Source organism: Psammomys obesus, unplaced genomic scaffold (assembly GCF_907164565.1).
Source record: "Psammomys obesus unplaced genomic scaffold, mPsaObe1.curated_primary_1811, whole genome shotgun sequence".
In the NCBI taxonomy this organism is placed as follows: domain Eukaryota; kingdom Metazoa; phylum Chordata; class Mammalia; order Rodentia; family Muridae; genus Psammomys; species Psammomys obesus.
The window spans coordinates 763,214-789,527 of record NW_026589732.1 but is presented as its reverse complement, the minus strand read 5'-3'; the positions used below and the strand labels follow the sequence as shown (position 1 = coordinate 789,527).

At 41.7% G+C, this 26,314-nt stretch overlaps 1 protein-coding gene across 1 annotated transcript in view; it reads right to left on the bottom strand.

Annotated features, from left to right (window-relative positions):
* Positions 1-1,233: 1,233 nt before the first annotated feature.
* Melk (maternal embryonic leucine zipper kinase) overlaps positions 1,234-26,314 on the bottom strand; it is a 54,627-nt gene continuing 29,546 nt past the window's right edge. The window contains exons 10-17 of the mRNA XM_055605333.1: positions 25,196-25,282; positions 19,304-19,423; positions 14,157-14,267; positions 9,702-9,933; positions 7,206-7,302; positions 5,893-6,061; positions 2,914-3,017; positions 1,234-1,797 (exon numbers count right to left, since the gene is read on the bottom strand). Of these exons, the coding sequence (XP_055461308.1) occupies positions 1,620-1,797; positions 2,914-3,017; positions 5,893-6,061; positions 7,206-7,302; positions 9,702-9,933; positions 14,157-14,267; positions 19,304-19,423; positions 25,196-25,282 (1,098 nt within the window). The 3' untranslated portion in view covers positions 1,234-1,619. The remainder of the gene's footprint in view (positions 1,798-2,913; positions 3,018-5,892; positions 6,062-7,205; positions 7,303-9,701; positions 9,934-14,156; positions 14,268-19,303; positions 19,424-25,195; positions 25,283-26,314) is intronic.

Genomic DNA, 26,314 nt, shown 5'->3' with positions numbered 1-26,314 from the left:
TAGTTATAAGCCACCATGTAGTTGCTGGGAATTAACTCAGGACCTTTGGAAGAACAGCCAGTGCTCTTAACCTCTGAGCCATCTCTCCAGGTCCACTTATTTATTTTTTAATAAAAATGTTTACACTTATTCTGTCATGGGAGAGAGGAAGGGAGGAAGGAGAGCATGGCCTGGCATGCATGTAGAAATCAAGAGCGGAGTCAGTTCCCTCCACCACGTGGGTTCTGGGTGTGCTTGGCAGTGAACACCTTCACCTACTCAGTCATTTCACCACCCCATGAACACGCTTTAAGATCTGCATTCACTATTTTAACAGGTGGAACTGGTAGTATGCAGCTTACATTGTGGTAAGTCGACAAAGCTGTCACTAAAAGGTGGGAAGCCCTGCAGCGGCTCCCCTGGCCCAAGGCGCTCCCCTCGGGGGCACTCAAGGTCCTCAGGGTTTATTCTTGGCTCCATTTCCAACTTTCATCTATTTTCTCTCAAAACTTAGTCTCATTTCCACTTAAAATCCCTCTTCAGCACCATCTGAAAACGCTTTGCCTTTGCAGAGACTCTGTTAAGATCGTGCTTCCCACTTCTGTCTGGTGTATCCCTGTGGATTTGTCAACAATAAATGCTATTTTTCTCAAGATATCGTTCCTACCGTCAGATCATGTGTGACTATGGAAAACATCTTGCCCTAATAACAAAACTGCGAACTCCCTGCTTTGCAGAACAGTACCAGTTTCCGCTACAGGACCAAATGCTTGTAAGCACCCAGTAAATGTTTATTGAATAAATGAATGACAAAACATTCCCGAGCTACTGACCAGAAACAGTGCTATTTTTTCTCCAACTAGTTTAACTGGTAAAATCCATACAAACGTAACTTGAGTTCTGGCCTTTAGAGACCAATAAAATGAAATAAAAATACAAATTTGGGGCCAACGTTGAGACTTAGAGAGATTACCATAAAGCAGCATTTCATGGGGCCTGCAGTTGGGACACTTATCATTGTTGACTGGACATACTTACTGAAGTCAATACGCTTTTATTCCACATATTAAATGTGTTGTTTAACTCTAGTAACCACAGCTGCGACTTAGTTAACGATCTCAATAAATCCTACTTAAATCAGAGACAGGAAAAAATTATGCAAATGAATTCTTATCTGTTTTTCTGCCCAAGGCATATTTGATAACAGATAAAACACACTCCAAATAGTCTCTACTTAGCAGTCAGGAAGCCATTCGAGGTTTTATTTGGATCAAAAACAGATACAAAAAGATGCCTGATATATTCACAAATGGTTTTAGCTCAGAAAGAAACTGTACATCAAAATGAGTCACAGGAAGAGCTGGCATCCCCTCTGGAAGTGAATACAGAGAAACTGACAGTCACTAGCACAGCAAGCTACATGATTAGAAAAGGAGAGTAACAGATAATGACAGCAGAGTTGCTGGGGATTCAGCCACAAAATGAAAATTTTTGTTGAAAAGCAAAAAGGCACTGGTCTTGAAGGTGGCTATTTAGAAATAAGCTTGTAGCTCCAATGGGCTTGAAAATCCAACCAACCACACGGTCTCGTGTGCAGCACCACCCACATTCTTCCAGGCAGGGCGGAAGCCACCCATCAATCACATCTTACAGCTAGACAGAATATCTTCCACTAATCTCTTGTAAACCCAGGCATCACCCTTAAGCCGCTGTCTCCGGATACCCACCACGTCAGACCTCTGAAGCTGGCACACTTCTAGTTCAAACTGCATTGTCACTTTGCCAAAATCAGACTGTGTCTGACACTTTAGTGTGTAACTGAAAAACACAAGATACCAGGTAATTAGGGAGCCGTAAGTATTGGGGATAATGCAAGAGGGTTCTAGGCTTCTAGGAGCTGGTGGGGAAATGAACTATTATTTCACTCTAAGCAGTATATTCTCCTTACAGTTTCCAACTGGCCTAGCTATGCTGTAATGATGGGGTATGACTATCTTCCCAGAAGTTCAGTGATGATCCAGAGATGGCTCAGTGGTTAGGAGCACTGGTTGCTCTTCCAGAGGACCCAGGTTCAATTCTTAGCATCAATAGGACAGTTCACAATGATCTGTAACTCTAGTTCAGGGGATCTGATGCCGTCTTCTGGCCTCTGTAAGCCCCAGGCACACACTAACCTCATATCAATCTTCTATGTTCATTTTCCTTACTTACCAAACTTTTACATTTTTTAAGTTACATTTCATCATGTATGTGTCTAAGTGTGTACATGTACACACAGTTCTGACTTTAGAGTCAAGGATAAAAATAAAAAGGGGGTTGTGAAATCCCCCTCCATGGCTAAGGAAAGCTGCTGAGGCCAGTCATGTCAGCGGCGTCCCTGAATGGTGTCCAACCATCCATACACACAAAATAAAAACTAAAATTAAAAGGAGTCATTTAAAAGACATGTTATTGAAGTTCTTAGAAACAGGAACAGTTTGCCTTACCAGAAGAGGCCTAGTTCCTCAGAACCCATGGAGCCTCCTAACAGCAGCTCATTCAGCCAAGTACCTTTTAGCCGACCAAAAACACAACTCCATAAGTAGTCATAGAGAAGCAATCTAGTAACCTTTACTTTCCCAAAGTGTCTCACTGATTAATGTTATAACTGATAAACAGTTATAAAAAACCAAAAAAAAAATATCAAAGAATATACAAGACTGTCCTAAAATAAATTGAAGTCCAGATTTCCTAATTCTGAGATGAAAGTCTAACCTTGAAATTGGTGACCATGAGTGCTTTCAGCTCAAAAGAAAAGCGGTTATGAAGAATGCACTATCATAGCTCAGTTTTGGAGAGTGACAGGAGAATTCTTACTCGAGGGCAAGGTGGGAGACAAGATTCCCAGTGCCCGACAGTGAGGTGAAGAGCACATGGTGGTGGTGAGCTTCTTACCCTTTCTGTACGAAGTCCACATTTTTCTTTGGAAGAACAGCCATTATTTCACTCAGGAGCTGGTCGGGATTCACCAGCCTAGTTGTAGTCACGTTATAGTGCAGCTTAAAAAGAAAAGGGTATGCAGAGTCAAACTCCACATCAACACAAAATCCCAAGACACACTTTTCAAGTGGGAAGTCTTCAAGAAAACACACTGCGAGAAGAGCCAGCCAAGCCAGCTAGCTCCATTAGCGGAGCATGGGGAAGTCAGGGAAGTCTTCATCAGAAGCAACTGTATTATCCCACTAAAAGAAAACTGTGCACCAGGCGACGATGGAGCACACTTTTAATCTCAGCTCTTGGGAGGCAGAGGCAGGAGGATCACTCTGAGTTTGAGGGTAGCCTGGTCTATAGAGAGACAGAGTTCTAGGACAGCCAAGGCTACACAGAAAAACCCTGCCTCAAAAAACCAAATAGATGAATAAATAAAAGTGTGTGTGCATGTGTGTGTAGATGCGATATATTTAAGAGCATGAGTGAACCACAGCGTGTGTGAAGGTAGGAGCAATGGCTCTGTGAAGCTGTTTCTCTTCTTTCACCTTTCTGAGTTCAGGGATTGAACTCAGGTCATCAGGCTTAAATAGTTGACATCTTTACCCACTGACACCACTTTACTCACTAACCTCATGTCAATCTTCTATGTTCAATCTTCCTTACTTACCAGACTTTCACATTTCATCATGTATGTGTGTAAGTGTGTGCATGTACACACAGTTCTGGCATTAGAGTCAAGGATAAAAATAAAAAGGGGGTTATGCAATTCCCCCTGCTGAGGCCAGTCATGTGAGCGGTATCCCGGAATGGAGGCCAAGAGAGGCCACTGTGTGAAGCTGTGAGGGTGAAGCCTGGATTATGTGAGACAAGATGTTGGAGATGCTAGAGTTGTGAGATACCTACCAAGGAAAGCTGCTAACAGGAGGTGGGACCAGCCCAAGAGAAGTGTGTTGCAGTAAACAAAGCTAAAAGGAATTGGAGTTCTGAAGAGCACCTTGACATCAGACATGGCGGTACAGAATTGGCAGTTTGCTCAGATGGTTTTTGGTCATCCAGAATTTCCTCACTATTTTCCCTTTCCTCCCTTTTGGAATGGTAATGTACATTCTGTGACATTGTATGTTGAAAGTATGTGATCAAGTTTTTGGCTTTGATTTTACAGAGGTTTAATAGTTAAGAGCTTTTTGTGAGTCTCAGAAGACTCAAAACTTTTAAGTAGTGTCGAGACTGACAGACTATGAGGACTTCCAAGTCGGACTGAATGCACTTTTTCATTAAGATATGGCTAAAAGCCTATGGGAGCCAGAGAGTAGAATGTGGTGGTCTGAATAGGAATGGCCCCTACATGGAGTAGAAATATTCGAAAAGTTTATAAGGATTAGGAGGTGTGGCCTTGTTAAAGGTGTGGACTTGTTAAAGTCACTTGGGTTGGGCTTTGAGGTTTCAAAAGCTTATGCAAGACCCAGTAGCTCTCTCTCTACTGCCTGCAGATCAGGATGTAGCTCCAGCTACTTCTCCAACACCATGCCCACCATGCCCGATGCCATGCTTCCCACCATGCCCACCATGATGATAATAGACTAAACCCCTGAAACTGTTAGCAAGCCCCTAATCACATGCTTCCTTTTATAAGAGTAGCTGTGGTATCTCTTCACAGAAATAAAATTTATCCCTTCCCCACCAAGTGTATTATCTATTCTAAAATGTAGCAGGGTTATTAAATAAGGTGCAAACTTCTTAACCAGGCCCTTAACAGCTTTGCAGCCTGGCTTCCCAACCTGTTGCTCACTGTTATCCTTACACATACTCAAAGATGGTTCCGGGAATAAAAAGGCTTCCTCCCAAGCCAGATGACCCGAGTTCAATCCCCAGGACCCACACAGCAGATGAAGAAACCAGATTCCTGCAAGTTGTCCTCTGACCTCAGCATGTGCACTGTGGTATGCATGCGCACACAATAAACAACTGTTTTTAAAACGTTCAAATTAACTTTCCACGCATGCATATATTTCACAAGAACTATAAAGGTATCTATGTATCAGGGACTCTTTCATGTGTCAGACACAGGACGACTAAGCTCGAGTCTGCAGCTCTTAGTTTCCCATATATATCCTGTGTTTTCCCCACCTCTCTGTTGTCCTGCGATCAATCTGTGTGATTCTGAATTATTTAAAGTATAATTACATGTTCTTTGAAGAGAGCAACTGTATCTAAATTACCTCTGCATTCTTTTAAAATTGTATTTTTAGGCTGTTATGTTACATGTATGACTGTTTCGTCTACATGCCTGTTCATCCCATATGCGCCTAGTGTCTGCAGAGGCCACAAGAGGGCATCAGATCTTCTACAGCTGGAATTATGGGTGGTTGTGAGCCACCACTATGGGTGCTGAGACCTGAACTCAGGTCCTCTCGCAAGACCACAAATGCTCTTAACCACTGAGCCACCTCTCCACTCTACCTCTGCATCCTTAAAACCTACCACATAAGAACATGCCTGTATTAACTACTCAAAAAATGTATACAAACAAACAAATAGGAAATTTAATAAAAACAGTAAATTTATTTGATATATTTCTTTTTAAAAAGCAAAAAGATGAGCTGGCAAGATAGCTCAGAAGACAAAAGGGTTGACCTGCAAAACTGATCCCTGTGTTAGTCCTTGGATCCCATGGATGAGCAGTGGCATGTACATATATATGTACACATATGTACAAATATGGACACAGACACACACACACACACACACACACACACACACACACACACACATCAACACCAACACAAGTGGTGGTGAACCCAGAATTTGGGAGGCTAAGGGAAGGTAGTTGCCCTGGTTTAAGACCAGCCTTGGCCAGAAACCCTGCAAGAAGGAAGGGTGGGCTAGAGAGACACCAGTTAAGAGTCAGCCTCAGAAATCTGTAATAGACTCTGGCTCACTTACCTTTCGTCTTCTTGGCCCGTCTTTGGCAGACCCCTTCTTTTTGCTCCTGGTGAGTGCAGTGAGAACCTTATCCAATCCTCTCTCAAGGCTCCCAAACACATTGGTTCCTTTCCTTTTAGGGGTATCCTCCAAGTGTGTCTGGTTGAGATCCACTTCCATTGATCGGCACCTTAAAAACCAACATGGCACTCATGGCACTATCCTGCTGCCCTCATGGCTCTGGGACATGCACCAAGGGCCACAGGCAGGTATGCCAGAGCCAGATCACCTCAGTCCTCCTCAGGAGAAGAGACATTAAATCTATCTCCACCAATCTACTTGTCCTTTCATTCATTCGTTTGTTTGGGAGCTGTCAGGTATTAAGCCTAGGTCCCCATTTGCACTAGGAAAGCATTCTACCAGTGTGCTTTATTCCCCAACCTTCTTTTATTTTTTATTTTTGTGACAGGAACTTCATCAAGTTTCTCAGGCTGGCCTTGAACTTGCAGTCCTCCTCCCTCAGCTTCCCAAGTAGCTTGGATTCCAGGCTTATGCCACAAGGCCTAGCTCCTTGATTTAAACACTCGTTTAAATCAAACACAGGAACATCAGAACACCAGTACAACAAACACCCACGTGTCCTCGTAGGGTCAGCAACTACTGATATTTGGGGAGCGGCTTTCTCTGTGTGTACACACAATACATAGACTAAGCACGTCTGCGTGCTTGTGTAATACCTCACTCAGAAACACTGTGTTCGCCTCCAACGAATATCTTCCTACCCAGCCACAATAGCAACAACAGAAAAAAGCTCATAATAACTGAAGCATCATCTAATAGTCACTCTATGCTCTATTTCCCCCAAACAGATCATGCATCTACAAACAACTACCAAGGCAATGAAGGCTCGCTTATGCTTTGGGACTTTCCATCTGAAAGAAGAGAGTTGGTTTTCTCTGTAACATAAATTAGTATTTTACCAATTAAAATGCTTGGGGGAATGCTGACTGTTAGTGTACACCTACACTCTACTGGCAGAGAAATAATGTAAGTAGGCCCTGGAGAAGGAGCTGCAGAGCCAGAGGCAGGGACCCTGTCTTCCCAGCTTGCTGTGCTTTAAGCTATCAGCCCCACAGCTGATCAGGTTCGTGACTTCACCCGGAGAAGGCAGAGCAAGAACTGCAGTCACCTCGCTCCGCCACAGACCATCCTCACGCAGACAGACATTCCCAGTTGCAGCAGCATCTGTCTGGGTTCCCTCTGTCAGGCTATTCTCCTGGATAAAAAGAGTAACCCCGGGACCCAGACTAAAAAGTCTGAAAAGCAACACTCACCTCCTCTCAGGGCTAATGACACTTGTCATCAACGTGTCTGCTCCTGCGGAATTCACTGGCGTTCTAACTTGGGCTTCTCTCAGGCACTGCTGTCTAGCTATTGGAAAAACAACAAACACAAATCACGTGTAGCTGACATGACCCCAACACTTTAATCAACACATCACTTCCTTCATTGGCTCCAAAACACTGGTACCACTTGGCCAGTAAAATTACTGAAGGAAAATGTTTCCATGTGATCTGTATTAAGAACAAAATCACCTTATGTGGTAAAGGGCACCTGTAACTCCAGCACTCAGGAGGCGGAGGCAGGATCGAGGCCATCCTCTGCGGCACAGCAAGTCTGAGGTCAGCCTGAGTCTCAAAACAAAACCTCCTCAAAAAAAGAAATCATTCTGTCTTACAGGTAACAACGTAAAACAAAACATAAACCTCACTACAAACTGAAGCATACTTGAAAAGTATTAATTCAATTCACAACCCAATTTAATTTGTCAGGTAAAGAATCTGATCCCCTTCTGAACTTTGACAAAAGTGTAGAATGAGCTTAGCTAATTTTTTAATTAGTTTGTCTGACTGTTTCTTTGCTCCAGAAGTTCATGTTTTTCCCTAGATGAGGTAGGGTCTGTGACAGTGTGTATCAACAGGTCTGGTTACCTCTGACTGACTTTTCTTGCGATCTAAAAGTTTTATAGCGTTGGAGATACAGCAGAGTAGTAAAGCACCTACCCAGCATGCCCTGTGTTCAATCCCCAGCAAGACACACATACACACAGGACTTATTCCTCTTAGTGGTGATACGACAGTTTTTAAGTAGAGATTTTGTTTTGTTTTTAACTAAAAAATTCTATTTTTCCTAGTTTCATCAGAACAACAACAAAAAAAAGTAATTAAAAATAGCTGTTAAGGGCTGGAGAGATGGCTCAGCGGTTTAAGAACACTGTCTGTTTTTCCAGAGGACCTGAATTCAATTCCCAGCAACCACATGGCAGCTCATAACCATCTGTAATAGATCTGGTGCCCTCTTCTGGCATGCAGGTATATATACAAACAAAACACTGTATACATAATAAATAATCTTAAGAAGAATAACAAGAAAGAAGACGCTTTATTGGGGAAAGGTGAAATGGCAACTACTTTTGAGGTCCTACTATGGGCTGCTGTTCTCAATAAACCTGCAATTTTTGAGACAAATACAAGCAGCTACACACAAACACCTCATCATACCAAACTGGCTTCACATTTGGAGATGACTATAAGTTGATGAAATGCAAAATTCCATTAACACAATAATGGAACTCTTGCAAATGTTTAAGCAAAATCTTCCACAATGTCTTCATGTATATACAATGACCTCTTGAAGGGGATGTAGGCCCTACTATCAAATCAGAAGACACTGGTAGAGGGGACTTACAGGAGTTGACAGGGCACCTCCTCAGAACTGGGGTTCTTTAGGATCTCAATACAGCACAAGAGAAGGGAGGAGGTTGATGAAGCTCAGCTTCTTTTGTCAAAAGTGACAGACAATAGATCAAGGTAAATAAAGTTGCTTCCAGCTCTGCTTTATTCCTTCACTCAGCAAATATGGCCCTACTCAAAGCATGAGAGTCTGCGGTAACCAGGACAGAGTGCTACTGCATACATGGACTGCTCATCTTGGGGAGAGTCCATCCTAGCAAACTGGCCTCACACTGACACAGTACAATGTATCCAGATGAGACAGCAACCAAAACAAATGGTGCGATCACACTGAAGAGGAAAGCAAGAGTCATGTGAAGGTTGGAAGAAAGTCACAGCCTCCCTGCCTTCTGGACTCTGGCGGTACTACTGCAGGGCAGGACTGGACCAGATTAGCAGGACAAAGGCCTAGAGATAAGAACTCAGCTGAAACCCTACCCTGACCTGAGTGATTCCCAGTAGAGTTAACGAGGGCTAAGCCTGGACATATGACCTTGGCAAAGCACTCTGCTCCTCTGAGTCTCAGGTCCCTACACTGTGGAAATATGACAAGCTCTAAGTTGCTATCTTAGTGCTATGACTTAATAACTCAAATGTGACAGAGGGGCTGAAGAGATGGCTAAACAGCCAAGAGTGCTTACTGTGCTTCCAGAGGGGACCAGAGTTGGTTCCCAGCACCCACATCAGGTGGCTGACCTACCTGTAACACCAGCTCCAAGGGGCTCCATCCTCTTTAAGCCTCCTTGGGTACCCCACACACAGCATGTATGCACACACACACACACACACACACACAGGCACAGAATAAATTAAAATCTAAAAAGACTTTAAATGAGGAAAAGAAAATAAAAGCACCATCTGAGAATTATAAGTGATGTGTCCATTTGCACTAATTCAAGTGCATATGATGAAGGCAGCTAACCTACTCTTGAAGACAAAGAACAAGGCTAGTTATTTCCAGAAGTCTGTGTGTCCATTTACAACAGTAAGAATTACCTTTGAACCTTTAAATCTCTGCTTAATTCTCTTAGGAAATACCTTTAGTAGGTGTTGTGTAGCAGTTGGGTGAGGTAAGTATTCCTCTCTTATACTGGTTCTTACTAACTGGCGTCTTGGGCTCAGGAAATACAAAGTGTTCTTCATTCTTCCCAGCAGACTTGGGAGTGCACACATTCTCTTGGTCCTTTATTTTATTTGCCAGTGCTCTACATACTACTGGAGTTGGTGATTTAGATACCACATCATTTGACTCTGCCCAATGTTTGGTAACCTGGAGGGAAAAAGGAAGTAGATAAAGCACTCTAAGGAAGAAAAGTCAATTTCTTTACAATATACCTTAATAGTCAACAAACTGCTTGTACTACTGCTATTAAAATTCTATGCTATCAAGAGGATGGTGCTGGCACCACCAGGACACTTGACAGTGTCCTCAATTCCCCTAGCACAGGTAGATCAACTCAGTCTTTTCTACTGCAGGTGTTTCCAACATTTCGAAATGGGTGTTTAAACACACTTAAGCTCCCAGACAATGCTGAAACTAGCCACACATAGCCTCTAGATCATGCTTAATTTTTTAATGCATATGTTGCTATGGCTTGACTCTATCTAATACATACAAAAATAAAAATTTTCTCAGTGATTAGGACAAAAAAAAGTATGAAAATACTTTTTGACAGGGACTGGACAGATAGCACTGGCTGCTCTTCCAGAGGTCCTGAGTTCAAGTCCCAGCACCCACACGGGGGCTCACAACCATCTGTAATGGAATCTGATTCCCTCTTCTGGTGTGCATGAAAACAGAGCACTCATATACATAAAATAAATAAATAAAATCTTTAAAATACTCTTTGCAAGGTGGTGTGGCGCACATCTTTAATCCCAGCACTCAGGAGACAGAGGCAAGCGGATCTCTGAGTTCGAGGTTAGCCTATTCTACAGAGAGAGTTTCAGGACAGCCAAGGCTACACAAAGAAACCCTGTCTTGGAAAACAAACAAACGAACAGAAACAGGGTCTGGGGGATGGTTCGGTTAGAAAAGTGACCACGGTACATGCAGGAGGACCTGTGTTCTGCTCCCTAATACCCATGGAAAAGCAGGTGTGATGCTTGTACCTGCAACTGCAGCTCTAAGGTAAGAAAAGACACTGACACAGGCACACCCTAAAGCACAACGCCCAGCCATTCTACCAGCTGCTGAGCTCTGGGTTCAATTGAGGAAGACCTTGTCTCAAAAAATAAGAGAAAGAATAAGGGAGGAAGATACACAGTGTGGACCCAACCCCTCACGCACACACATAGTGCTTTAAATAGAAATGACACATTAAAATACTCTGTAAAGTTGGGCAGTAGTGGTTTATGCGTTTGATCCCAGTGTTCTTAACTGCTGAGCCACCCTCCAAACTCCACATCAAAATGTTTTAATCCTTTTACATTTATAGCTGAGCTCACAGAAGAGTAAGGAAATTCAAATTTAAAACAGGAATATGAAACCAATGTTGACACTGCTGCCCTCAAGGCTTCTACCCTACTGCCTCTGATAATCTAACCCTGAACAAACATGGAAACCTGGGGCCTCTGCCAGGCAGTAAGTGTCCAAGTTCTCAGAGAAAGCCAGGAGGGGCCGTGGCTAAAGTGAAAGGGAGTGTTAAATAGAAGTGTGCCCCAAAAGGAGTCAGCAAGAAAGTTTGTTTCTTAGCCTTGGACCTCAGAAGAGTGGAGAAGGTGTACCTTAATAATGAGTGAGAAAATGAACAGTTGTCACGTTGATTTAAGGTCCAAAATCACACTAACTAGTTAATTACAGAAATCTTTTTTTTCAGGGTTTGGGGAGCATTTCAAAACAGGGTTTCCCTGTGTAGCCTTGACTATCCTGAACTCACTTTGTAGACCAGGCTAACCTCGAAGTCATAAATATCCAACAGCCTCTGAATGAGTGCTAGGATCACAGATGCGTGCCATCGCACCCAGCTAATCACAGAAATCTTAAACTTAAATTTGATATAACATCAAGACTTCAACCTACTTTAACCAAAGCCTTCAACCCCTAATTTAGCATTCAAAGAATTCTAAGAGTTGAAAGAAAAATAAGCCTATATACATGTATTCCAGCCCATCATGGTGGCATGCATTTCTGATCACAGCTATTCAAGAGGCTAAAGGAAGATCCCTTGAGCCTAAAGTCTGAAGCTTACTAGACATTATAGAATGATCTATCAATCAATCAATCAACCAATCCACAAGATAAAAGCAGCTTGAGCAAAAGGTCAGCAGAGAAAATTAAACAGAATAAGGCTGGAGGGCTGGCACATGACTGTGAAGTTAAAGCCAACCTGAGCTGCACAGCAAAAGCCTATCTCAAGAGAACAAAAAAAGTGCCAGCAAAATGGCTTGATGGTTAAAATGTTCACCACACAAGCCTGATGGCCTGAGTTTGATGCCCAGAAGCCCCAAGAGATAACCAACTCCCAAAAGTTGTCCTCTGACCTCCATAAGCACACTATAGTGTACATCTAATTTTCCTCCCCTAGCCCTCCAGACCCCCTCAACATGAACCTAGTAAATAAAAATAAAGACTCAGAATCAGGCCAGAAAAAAGTTAGATATCAAAATGATCAAATGAAGACTATAAATATATTAGTGTTCTTTAAACACTATTTATTATATATAATAATATATATACACTATAATATAATATTATATAATATACATACACTAATATAATATTACACCAGAAGAACAAGACAACAAAATATTCAGGTAGATTATAAAGAGAATTAGAACCTCCAGAAATTGAAAAAAGGATAAAAATAAACTCAGGGTATATATCTAATCGCAGATTAAATACAAATGAAAATAGAACAACCATCTCAAATCTGAGCAAAGGCACTTCAGGCAGCAGTCATGGGCCCTGTGTGGCAGCTACAGCATTCACAGTGCATGAGCACATGCTGGGTGCTCAGGACAGTGGCCACGGTGAAGTCACATGATGCAACAGAGACAAGCACAACCAGGAACACCTCAGGCTCATCACACACTAATAGTGACCTTTGATCCTTGTACATTCATGAACCTTCTGCTTTTGCCAAATTGTTCAGCTTCTCTACTCCCTTACACAAGGTCATGAGGTTAGGACTCACAGTTAAGCAGCTAAGTTCTACAGAACTGAAGCATAAGGCAACACCACAGAATCAGCACAGACAACCATTTACAAGATCTACCTAGAAAATCCTAGACTTAAAAAAGGACAGTCATCTTTCTCCCTGAGATAAAGTTTCTCTGTTGTAGCCTTGGCTGTCCTGAACTTTGTAGACCAGGCTGGCCTCGAATTCAGAGATCCGCCTGCCTCTGCCTCTATAAGCGCTGGGGTTAAAGGCATGAGCCACCGTGCCCAGCTTAAGTACAGTAATTTTTAAAAACTTAGCTGTGCACAGTAGTGTAGTCTTAAGTTCAAAACTCTGGAGGCAGAGGCATGAAGGGTCACAGCTACTGGGAGCTGCACTGTATGTTCTAGGGGAGCCAGCACAAATTAGTAAGGTGAGGCCCTGCCAAGACAGACAGACACAGAGAGAGAGAGAAAGGAGAGAGAGAGAAGAGAGAGGGTAGAGACAGAGAGGGAGGATGAGGATAGCAGACTCATTACCATACTTCACAGCACTAGAAATTGAATCAGCCAACTGGAAAGAGGTGGATCAAATTACTGTGACGAATAGAAAGAAAAAAAGAATAGAAACAGAACTGATGAGGCAAAAATAATATTTGAAAAAAATACCCTTAAAGTCAGAGTCAAGCGAATCTCTGTGAGTTTGAGGCCAGCCTCATTCTACAGAGTGAGTTCCAGAGCAACCGGGGCTACACAGAGAAAGCCTGCCTTAAAAGTCAAAAAATACCATATGTGTGTGTGTGTGTGTGTGTGTGTGTTTATAATAGTATATATTTATATATAGTACATATATTTATACATATTGTATATATATACTATATATTAAAAATATCCCATATTTGGTGGAAAACTTTGAACCATACACCTAAGAAGTGCAACGATCTTAGGGTAGGATTAAAACAAAATTATCAAGCGAAGAGAAAAACATATCTGTTGCTGCCCTGAGTTAAGAGGAAAAAAAAGAGTTCACAGAAAGGAACATGAAGGCACTGGGAGAGGGTAATGGAACTACTGTGTCACAATTTCTGGTGGCTCTATGTTGTCAAACACAGGGCTAAACCCTAAAAAAAGTGAATTTCAACTACTTCACTACATGAAAATAATATTTCATTTAAAGAGGGGAGGGGCAGTGAGGTGCTCCAAAATGGAATCCTGCTTTTCTTGACTTTGAAATCATTGACTTCTCTTTCATTTATATTCCAACAATCTCTCATTGATGTCTTCAGTGCCTTAGAGATTAAATAAATTTACAAGCAGACTTGATCTCCTGTTAGACTAGGTGTGTTTATAATTAAGACACACATTCTACTTTAAGTAGTCATAAAAGTACCCACCTGTAGTGTCTGGTGAGCTAATAAATTATCTTCACAGAAGTCATAGTCTATTAATCCAGCCGCACAGTTATCATCATTAGTGGTTATATCGTCCAGGCTTAGATTCTTTGACTATTAATTTGAAAGGCAAAAGAAGTTAGCAATAATAACACCAGGATTCAAATTTTACAACAGCATAAGCCAGGCACAGGGAGCAACATGGAAGCAGAAGCAAAAAGACAAGCTAGATGTTATTCGGAATACAGTTTAATTAGCTTATCGCCACTCCATAGCAGTACTAAACTCATCTGCAAATTTACAAATAAAGTCCCCAAAAAGCAAAAGCTGGAAAGGACATAACTTTTGACACTGAGAAGCATTTAACAGGAGCCAGCACAATGGCTCAGTGGGGAAAAGCACTTGCCCCACAGTTCTGGTGATCTGAGTTTGATCCCTAGAACTCATAGAGAAAGGAAAGAACTGAGTCTACAAACTTGTCCTCTGACCCCAAAACTCCTGCCACAGCATGTATACCTAACCCCACACATACATCAGACATATAATAAAAATGTTTAAAGTTTGATTGAGAGTGTATGTATAAGAGTATTATGTCTGTGTACCACACGCAAGCATGGTGCCTGTAGAGGCCTAGAGGGTATCATGTCCCCTGGAACAAGTTACAGATGGTTGTGAGGCACCATGAGGTTCTAGAAATCAAATCTGGGTTCTCTGGAAGAGCAGCCAGTGTTTTTAACCACTGAGTCATCTCTCCAGTCCCATAAATAAGTAAAATTTTAAAACAAACAGCATAACTCCTAATTTCTGCCAGAAGTAAATTAGTTACCTGAAAGATCACCCACAAACAGAACATCTGCGGCCTATGCTAACAGCCTATGCCACCAGAATGCTTTACTTTCCTTCATCCATTCCCTGTACAAACTAAGAGTATACTTGATATAGCCTAAAGGGTGAGGCGGTAGGTACTACTATTAAATTTTTAATACCTATAACCCTTTACCCAGACTAATAGCTAATGCAGTTCAAGGCCAAATCTTCTCATTTTTACATGACTCAAACAGGCAATCTTCTTACCCTCCCTATCTACCACAAGAGTTTTCCAGGGTTGCCAGTTACTATCAGTGAGAACTCACTGCACAGATAGAACGCTAAGCTGTGAAAAATATTGAGGTCTAGGCCAAGTTGGGAAAAGTTTACTGTTGTATAAATGATGGCTGTGATGATACTACAGTAGGCATTAACCACATACAAAGCATCTCTGAATTCTTTTTGTTATTTGTTTGTTTGTTTTTGTTTTTCAAAACAGGGTTTCTCTGTGTAGTCCTAGCTGTCCTAGAACTCACTCTTTGACAAGGCTGGCCTCGAACTCACAGACATCCACCTGCCTCTGCCTCCCAAGTGCTGGGATTAAAGGTGTGTGATGCCACAGCCAGCCTGACTGAAGAATTCTATACACAATTTTTTCTTTCAAATTTTACCTTTAGTTATTTGAGTGTCTGTGTGTGTGCTCAAATGTGGAGGTAGAAGGACAGCTTAGAGGAACAGGTTCTCTCGGGTTCTCTCTTATCATGTGGGACCTGGCCATCAAACTCAGATTGTGGAGTCTGACAAGTGCCTTTGACCACTGATTTTCAAAATCACTTTGCCTCTCTGTTGCTCAAAGTCAGTGTTTCCCCATGACCTACTATACAAAGTCTAACCCCGTGGCACAGCATTTCAGAGTTCTCCAGAGTCTAGCCACTGTCATCAAGCACAGTGTGGTGCCTGAGCTCTGCTATTACCTTTATCTTGCCCTAACAACTGTACTCCCTCTTTTCCATTTTTCTAAACTCAAACTTAACCGCTGATCCAGTTTGGATCTCCCAATGGAGGTCATTCCTATTTCCCAAAGTCCCCACATCATACCACAGTAGATCTGGAACTCATATGCTGAGGTATCAAGCCCGTGTGTGCGTTTCTGTGCATGTGTGCTTTGCCTCAGCATGACCATTGCAGGAGCAAGTACCATACTCAACTAGATCTGTTCCCCAAATCTATGGTGCCTGAACACATTACCATTGAAGATTGTGTGGTCTTTAGTGATTCCTAATTCAGACTTTACTATTACCAACTGAGAGCAACATCGACTGACTGGTAAGTCAGAATTAACTATTCTCTTAAAAACAAACCCCCAGAAATACAGGTCATTTCAACAGAGGGAAAAGGATACAAAGAAACTATATGGCCTGTTCAAGGTCCACTAATTAGCATATAAGCCAGAAAAGAACTCAAAATTTGATTTCTACTTATTTTCTGGCCATTAAAATGTCTGCCCGCTATAAAAATTGGTTCACTAGTATGACTGCCCAAATAATGAAATTATTAGGTAAATATTCACTATGTAGTAGAAAATAACACTAAATATCACTGGGCTCATCATCTGTAAATCTCACCATGCATGCCTTTGATCCCAGCAGGTGGATCTCTGAGTTCAAGGCCAGCCTGATCTACAGAGCAAGCCCAGGACAGCCAGGGCTACACAGAGAAACCCTGTCTCGAAAACAAAAACACCAAATAAACAAACTTAACAAGGGTAAATATCTTCTCAGAGCTTCCTACTTGGATACTTCACAAATCAAATAAGACAGCCACTGAGACCTCAACAGCCCAGATACAAGAAAATCCACTGGCCGAGGAGAATGCGCCAGTCATCTTAACTGAGGTGAGTAAATTAATTGTTTGCCTAAGTAATTATTCTAAATGTAGAGGTAAATAATACCTTTCTGCAATTACCCTGTTCGAAAACAAATTTCATATTTTCATGTCCTCTTAGACCCAAATGAACCTGAAAGTTAAAGGATTTCACCAAAACAGCAAGAAAGATGATCGGTGGATTCACTAAGCATGCAGGCATAAGAACATAGGGCATTTACCAGCCTAACAAAACTCTCCAAACCTGGATAGAATACCGGCCTGGGAGTGAGAATTCCTCACTTCACAGACTTCACACACTGGTCAAGTGCACTGATACTCTTAGTCCTGAGTTTGGTCAAAACTCACCAAGGGAGGAAAGATGGAAGATAAATAAGGTCTGTCAGGACCCTCCCAGCCACTTAGACCTATAGCTCATGAATGACACTCAATAAAAAGTGAGCTCTAAAGGAGGAGTTAAGCAAAGCTGGAGTTGGATGATTCAACTAGAGAAATGAAAGCAGTGACTGTAACTTACTTAAAAACAGTTTTGGGATCTTAAAAAAAAAGGCCTAATACATGGCTATTTGGGTTATCTTTAATCTATAAAGAAGGCCAACTGTAGCTAAGGATATCAAAGATACATTTCCTTTCTGATTTTTTTTCCCTTCTGTTCTCTGTGATACTAGGGATCAAGCCTAGGGCCTCAGGCATGCATGCTAAATGAACACTACCACTGACCAACAGAGGCAGCCCTAAGCTGTGTTTTTCTAATACTGGAATCATTAAACTGCACTCTGGAATGGGCTGAGAGAAGATTATATTACAAAACCCCACACCCACCTAACAAAGTATTCAGAGCTTGTTTTATACATAGGGTCTCACTCTGCAGACACAGGCAGCCTGACTTCATATATGTGGCCTATTCTAGCTTTGAAACTCACAGGAATTCTTCTACTTCAGCCTCGCAAGAATGAACAGTTACATTTTAAGCAATGTAAGGATGGAGGCTCCAGAAAAATAGCTTAGTGGGTAAAGGTGCTTGCCTAAGGACCTGAATTCAATCCCCAGAGACAATCAATTGTCAAAAGCTATTCTCTGACCACCTGCATCATGTGGCGCAAACACCTATACACGCCTGTGTGCACATGCGCGCGCACACACACCACACACAAATAAATAATATAAAATAAATTTCAACCATAAAAGATAGAATCAAACGAAAAAATGTGAGCATCTAGGAGGAATACCATGTTGCTTGTAATATATACACTCCATCACTATCAACATTCACAACAGGAAACACATAAGAAGAATCACAACAGTCTCATGGAAAGAATTTACATTGCACAAGCTATACCAACTGCAGAAACCTAAATCCCAGTCATAACCTAACCACGAAAACGTTTATACTGAATTACTTCATGTCATATGAAATGCAATGTATCATGTATTCATAGGCCTGACTCCCTTTAAAAGTCCTATCAAGTACATTAAAAAGCAGAGACAGGAAAGACACATTAAAGAATTAACCAAATACAGAGCAAAAGAGATAGCTCAGTGGATAAAAACACTGGCCGCTCTTGAAGAGGACGTGGGTTCAAGTCCCAGCATCCACAAAGTAGCTAACTGTCTGCAACTCCAGTTTCAATGGATTTGACACCCTCTTCTGGCTTCTTCCAGCACCAGACACACACAACGGAATGCACACATACATGCAGACAAAACACTCATACACATAAAAAAATAAATCTTAAAAAAAAAAAAGATTAACAACAGACGTGGTGGTGCACACTTTAATCCCAGCACTCAGGAGGCAAAGGCAGGTCCAACTATGTGAGTTCGAGGCCAGCCTGGTCTACAGAGAGTTACAGGACAGCCAGGACTACCCAGAAAAATCCTGTCTCAAAAAAACAAAAACCAAACAGACAAACAACAACAACAACAAAACTATATCATCTGTAGCTAGCAGGTTTATAAGTAAATCCTATGTTTTCTTTTATTTTATCTATTTCTCAATAATCAGGATGTGTTTTTAAGAAGAAAAGAGAAGGGAAGACAAAGTGTTTTTATGTTGTTTTTGTTATTGTTGAGGCAGGGTTTCTCTGTGTAGACTTGACTGTCCTGTCCTCACTTTGTAGTCCAGGCTGGCCTCGAACTCAGAGATCCACCTGCCTCTGCCTCCCTGAGTGCTGGGATTACAAGCGTATGCTACCGTGCCAGGGAAGGAAATGTTTTTAAAATGCCATTTTAACTTCAAACTTTCAGAGTTCAAGTTCAGAACTCTCATTTTTCTCATCAAGAATGTTTAAAACAGTTGGACAGAGCTCAAGTGAGAGAATGCTTGCCTCACATGTACAAGGCCTGGGGTTCAATCCATCTGGCTGTTTTAAGGCTGGTGTGGTGGTGGTGGGGGAAGTCTGCTTGTGAACAAGTTTGCAAGATGAGCAGGTGTCCACATAAGGGCTTCTAGAACTTGCCTTTGGAGTGGTGCTGGGGGTTCCACAGGAGAAGGAAGAAAGCTGTAGACGAGCTGGCTTCCCTCGAGCCTTCTTGGCTAGAAGCAGAAGGTAGGTGGCTGTGAGGTGATCATACTGCCACTGAAGGAAAAAAAAAATCAAGCAGTCAAGATACTCACGAATGTGAGGAAATACTATTCTATTTAAAACTGTTCTTCTTTTCAATGCAATAGGCATTCAGAATTTTAAGTCAATAACTTTGCAGAGACTTATTTACCATCCCTCCACATCATGACTCCATACCTAACACTGCCCCGCACAGAAAGAACTTCTGAACACCTTGAACACCATGTTGTTATCAACTGCATATTTCAAAGCTAATTTCCTTGGTAGTTCTAATTGTTTTATTTTCAGGTATTCTAATTCTTAGTGTGGAAAATAAGAATTTTACTCTATTATAACATCTTCCCTACATACATCTTCCCATCTCCTCTAGTAATGTTATCATTTTAAATTAAATCAAATTTACAAAATTATGAGTCTGTAAGTATTATTCACAACTAAATAGAAGTAAGGGTATAAATATTGTATTATTATCCTGATACAATCAGTCAGAACAGAGACCAAGAAGTGGCCAGGAAGGTATTAGGGACCCTGCCACGTCAATTGTTTAATTGTGAGATGTAGGGCTGAGGAAGTAGCTCAATGACAGAGTGCTTGCCTAGCATGTGTATTATGGATGATTAATTTATTATTAATTTATCTTTTTTAAATCAGTAGTTATTTCTAAACCAGCTGCATAACCAAATCACCACACAGAGACTAGGATGTGTTTAGTTAACCTAGAGCACAATGCTGGGCAATGATTACTCCATCCTACACCTCCAAACCCGCATAGTTTCCTACCATTCAGATTTCACCCATTATACTTGCTTTTAGTACAGTTCATCTCCCTCATGGTTCAAAGTCCTGTCCTGCTGACCTCTGCCTACTCTTCCCTCTCACTTGCTTCCTTCTCCTCCCCTCTGGACCAGGAGGTCCCACCCTCACCTCTCCATTGCTCAGCATTGGCTGGTTGTTTAATTGACAATATAGAGAACAAATGGTGGCATGTTTACACATACTTGAGACAGGTGATGCTTAGAATAAACATCACAATGCAATGTCCAGATTGAAACCAGATAGTGGGGTAAAGAAATCAGCATTTGAATGAACAAAGGTACATTTCACAAGAATATTACACCAACACATGCACAAGACCCTGGGTTCCATCCCCAGCACCATAAAAGAAAAATAAGATGTTTAAGATGGAGGAGAAGTGGTACCCGGGGTATCTAAGACAAGTAAGAAGGAACCATTCAAAACAATGTGGCACCACCACCCGGCCTAACATCTTAGTAACAGACATACTGGTTGACTATAAGCACTGCAGCCAAACCATATAGAGCTTAAGACAAAAAGATGCAGAAACAGAAGAGGAGTAAAATAAAGTCAACATTCTTGCATCTCCTGTTTGATGTTTTACTACTGTGTCATTCCTGAAATTAACTTTTAATTTCCTCGTTCTTCTAATTCTATCATAAATTCTAATAGTCTTACCTCTCAGCATTCATGGTACATCAGCTAACCGACCTCCTCCCTTCTCCTAGAGACATCCCCCAATACCGACAGTCCATGTGCCACCTGCCGGTCTAGTAACTCTTTCCTCCTCTGTGCTATAATATACCCCCACTTTTCTAGATCCAAGCATTCTTCTTTCTTGATTGACACTCTTGTGTTGGAAATCATCCTCCAGTAACTTTCTGAGGGTTGACAGGAAGTAAATGTTCTGAAATTATGCATGTCTGATATATGACAGCATTCTGCCCTTACACTTGATTCTGGTTTGGTGAAGTAAAGAATTACAGACAAACAATAATTTTCATAGTTTGGAAGATATTATTCCTGTTGATTTTAGCATAGCTATTATTAAAAAGTCCAAATCAGGCCAGGCGCTGGTAACACATGCCTGTAATCCCAGCATTCAGGAGACAGAGGCAGGCAGCTCTCTGTGAGACGAGTCCAGCCTCGTCTATAGAGTGAGTTCCAGGACAGCCAAAGCTACGCAGAGAAACCCTGTCTCAAACAAACAAACAAACAAACAAACAAATAAATGTAAATTAATTAATTAATTAATTGTCTAACTCCCGTGCATTTTATGGCCTTAGATTTTTGTCTCTGAAAACTTTTGTGGTCTTCCCCAGCTTTCTGAAATTCCACTAGAAGAAGTACTGATTGGTACATCTCTGATATACATGGTACCTCTTTTTACCCCTTCTCTCGTTTTGGATTTTTTTGTCTCTCAGTTCTACTTTTGAAATTTTACCTTAAGTTCATTTTCAAACATTTCTACCAAGCTTATTTCTATGGACAGTTTAGAGTTTTGAGGGTTAGCACTTAGAAGGTTCTTTATGGATGCACCTCAATCCTCTTCAAGAACTAACTAGCTTCCCTTATTTCTTAGATTATTCTTTTACCATCTCCCCATTCCCTCTAAGTCTACTTTACTAGAGTATCTCCCCGTTTCCTGCCTTCTTCCTTGTTGAATGTCTCCAGTTTTCTGCTGGGATAAGGAATCAGCTGCAGAAAGCATGAAGTAGAAAGAGCAACCCGGGGTTCTCACTGCAGGTTTCCAACAGCCTCACTAATACTGGCGTTCTGGGTCCCACTGGTTTCTGACCTTATACCAGAATTCTCAAGAGCGAACCAGCTCCCTCTGTTACCTCTTCCCACCACAACCCTTAACGGTCAGTTTCCTCCCAACTTCTTTTGTCAGCTACAACCTTTCTATTTTATAAATTTCAAAAAAATTTTGACATCCCTTTGTCTCTTTACCTATATATAACCTGGAAAGCTTTTGATTTTTAAATCCCTTTCTATTGTTTTAATGAAATTTAAGAAAATATTCACCGGCTCAAAATAATAAACTCAGACTATGAGCCTCTGTCCCTGCAAAATAATTTTTAAAAATATGCTAAATCTTAATAATGGAGCGGTATTAATGTTATAGAGTACTCTCAAGAAGGGCACAACACAAAAAGGGCCACCATCAACACTGTTAATTTTGTCCATTCATATTTTACATAGGCTCACATGTAATAGGTGACTTGAAATTTTCATGTTGGCCCTATTGATCTAGAAAGGCATAAAATACTGATGTTATGATAATTCCAGTGGAATTCTGCCTTTATTGCGCACATCAGAGCACAACAGAAAAGACTTTAGAGAGAAAGAACTGCATAACCAAATAAAAACAATATATTTATAAGCATCTGTCCCTTTCCCCAAGTTATACCAAAGATTCCCCACATCTACTGTGTCGTATGTGCTAGGCACTTTTTAAAAACATAAAAAACTGTTTGAGAGACACAAGAGAAGGTTAAGAAACAAGTTGGTGGGCTGAAGATAAACTTAGGTGGTAGAACACTCATCCAGCACATCTAAGGCCCTGGGTTTTACCCCCAGTACCACCCAAATAAGGGGGAGGGGGGGAAAGGGCGCTGTTACTCTACTAACCTAGTCTAAGTACTGTGACTGGATAGTGCTAAGTTTTAGGTGTTTTGGAAAACTTTTTAATCAACTTTAAGAGTGTCCCTGTGTTCTCTGGTGGAAATTATCTCATAAGAGTTTATGAATCTTTTCTAAATATGCCAATGCCTCCCTTTTTCCTTGGCAAACAACACTTTTATAACTTTTGGGGCCATAGTCACTTCGTACACCTCTTGATACGATGCACAGGACAGCTGAGTAAGAGATAAGGCAATACAGTTGTTTTCCTTTCTGCAAGGCCAACCCAGCTACCTTTTATGTCATTCCCTCTTCTGAGAGCGAATGTCTGATGCTGATAGGTCTGCCTATTAGAAAGAGGCTCTGTCTCTAAAAAACTATAAACACTTAATTTTCTTAGAGTTTGTCTGAAGTCCAATCTCTTTCTACTATAGGTTCTAGACTTAGCTCAGGTTTTCAGGCTTGGCAGCACTGAGCTATCCTAACAACTGTGCCACCAAGAGCGGGTCTCTGGACAGCCCTGGCTGTCCTGGAACTTGCTATGCAGACCAGGCTGGCTGTGAACTCGCCCAGTCTGCCCGCCTGCCTCCTTAGTGCCAGGGGTTAAGCACTGCACTACCACACAGGCTCTGCAATCCTTTTTGAGTGCTCGGTAAGTGCTGAGTCCCCAGGCACCCGGGCTAAAGAGAGACAGCACCTGCAACGCTAAGTGGAATCCCATTTGTGTGAGCGCTCCCACAACGCAGAGCCTCTAACAGGGAGAATAAGAAGAATAAGCTAGGGGCTTGAGCACCACTACCAGGAATCTTAGGAGGGATATGATAACAATGCCCAAATTGTAAGCCTTAGGAGAATCTGACTATTTCACATAAAAATTTATTTAAAAAAAAGTTAGGGAGCTGAAAAGACGGCCCAGAGTTTTTGTCTGCTCTTCCAAAGGTCCTGAGTTCAATGCCTAGCAACTACATGGTGGCTCATAACCATCTATAATGAGATCTGGTGTCCTGAACACTGTATTTAAAAAAAAAAATTTTTTTTTAATTTTAATTAAAAAGTAAAAGCCTTGCATGCCTGTAGTCCCAGCACTCGAGAGGCAAAGGCAGGCAGGTTTCTGAGTTCAAGGCCAACCCGCTCCACCAAGTGAGTGTTCCAGGACAGCCAGGGCTACACAGAGAGACCTTAGCTCAAAAAGCTAGGAAGGAGGGAAGGAAGGAAGGAAGGAAGGAAGGAAGGAAGGAAGGAAGGAAGGAAGGAAGGAAGGAAGGTTGGTTAATTGGTTACACAGTAAGCTCCAGGCTAAGGCCAGCGTGAGGCATACAGTAAAACTATGTGTATATATGTCCATGTGTGTGAGAGAGAGAGAAAGAAAGAGACAGACGGACGGACGGAGAACAGATGGATAGTCAGACAGGGAAAACAGAAACAGAGACAGTGTGGGACATGTTATTTGAGGCCTACTACTTGAGCTACATGCAAGCCCCTGCTTAAAAACAAAACTTTTTGTTCTTTTGTTCCAGTGGTAGAGATGGAAACTGGAGCTTCAAACACACTAGACAGTACTCAAGGGCTATATGCTCAGCCCTTGAAAGCATGTGTTAAGAATGTTGTCCTCTTCGTGTTTAAACTGAACCAGATCTCTATGTCTGAGAATGAACTCCACAAAGCTGTCCTCTGAGCTCTACACACTTACTGTAACATGTGCTCACCAACGGATGTAGATACAGAATAAGCAAGTAAGTAAATGTAGAAAACACCCAGAAGACACAGCGAAGAACTGCATCATGTAGCTGGCCTTTGCTACTTTGTGGGTTCTTCTTTTTCCCACCCTTTATCCACCCTGTTTCATCCCCTAACACTCGATAGGAGAGAAACAGATAGAGGGGAAAGAGGAATTAGGAAAATCCCTGAATCTAATGTCTTTTCCTTTGCTTCTTCTGTGACCACGGTTACTAGCCAACAGCAACCATCCTCCCTAAATGAACAAAAATCCCCACCTATCAGAGCGCTAGCATTTATATACCCTGTGAAAAGTTTCCAGAATTCCAAATGTTACGCAATCACTGAAACTAACTGCAGCTGTCAAAACCATGCCTCCACTAGAGCATGAGGCAAATCATAGTCAGCAGCCCCATATCCCACATCTGGTATTAAAATGAAAATACATTCTTACAGTATTTCTTTAATTTTTAAAGAAACCAAATTCCTCAATTCTCACTACAGTACCAAACATGAATATAAAGTTAGTGCCACACTTACTCATGATGGCACCTTGGGTCTTAAAAGTGCTTTATCACCATCAATGTACTAACAAAATAGAAGGACAATGAAACAGAAGCTATCACTTTAAGTTCATGCCGAATTTCTTACCAATGAAATTAAATCCTCCATTGTTTGCCTGCTGTTGCGGTGATGTACAGAGAGCTCTGTTATGCAATCATCGTCAAGGTGAGTCAGCTACAAAACAATTGCATAAACTGTTACGTTTACAAGTATGTTCTTTTGAAACTTAACACCAGCATTATCATTTCCAAAAAGCCCCACAGCAATGTGGTGGCACATGAGCCTGTCCAACTTTTGGACACATCCACACTCCTAGGATCTTTCTGCTCTGCTGCTGAGCTACACTCTCACCCAGCAGTCGTCCTCATTTGCTCACACACAATCAGGCCGACAACCATTTCAACAAGATGAGTCTTCCTGGCCTCCCTATGCCGTCACTTGACTGTCACCGTGCTTCTGTGCAGCTAAGGAATCATATCCCCCATGTCTACTGCAAGACCTGCCCAGCACGTTCATCAAAGAGCAGCCCTGTGAGAAATCAGTGCTGACACCAGTGATCAAAGGGTGGCTCTGACTTGTAGTATGCTGCACTCTGAGTCAGGTTTAGGTCTGCACGATCTCAGGAGGCCATGTAATAGTGTGTGACAAATGCAGCAGTCACCATCACACTGAAGGTACAGCACACCATAACGTAAACACAGTAAAACTCTACAGAAATTCAATCTGCTTAAGAGAGCAATCACCATGTCCTCAGATGCCTGCATGGGGAGACCTCTCACTCAGAGGAGAATGACAAGAACTCTTGCCTGAGCTGGAAACACTCAGATGATGGAATGTGAAGAGAATCATAAGGAACATGATTTCCAAAGTAAAACATTCTGTTCACAAAAGCTCCAGGAAGTGATGTTCAACTTTTGCTTCAAATCCTCCTCAGCAGAACGGCTGGGGTGTTCAGCCTCTGCTGTCACCTAAGCTTGTCTCCATGGGATAGCTAGCTCCTGAGTCAGTGCAGCCAGACAGCTAATAGGCTTTGAGATTGGACAGACTTTGGTTTTAATTGTGACATCACTTTATAACTGTGTGACCTTGAGTGTACCTCTACACCTCTCTGAGCCTGTTTTATCATCTGTAAAAGAGACATGGCACATGCCTTGCCATATATGTAACACAAGGGAATACACAAGTATGGCAACTAAACAGACAAGG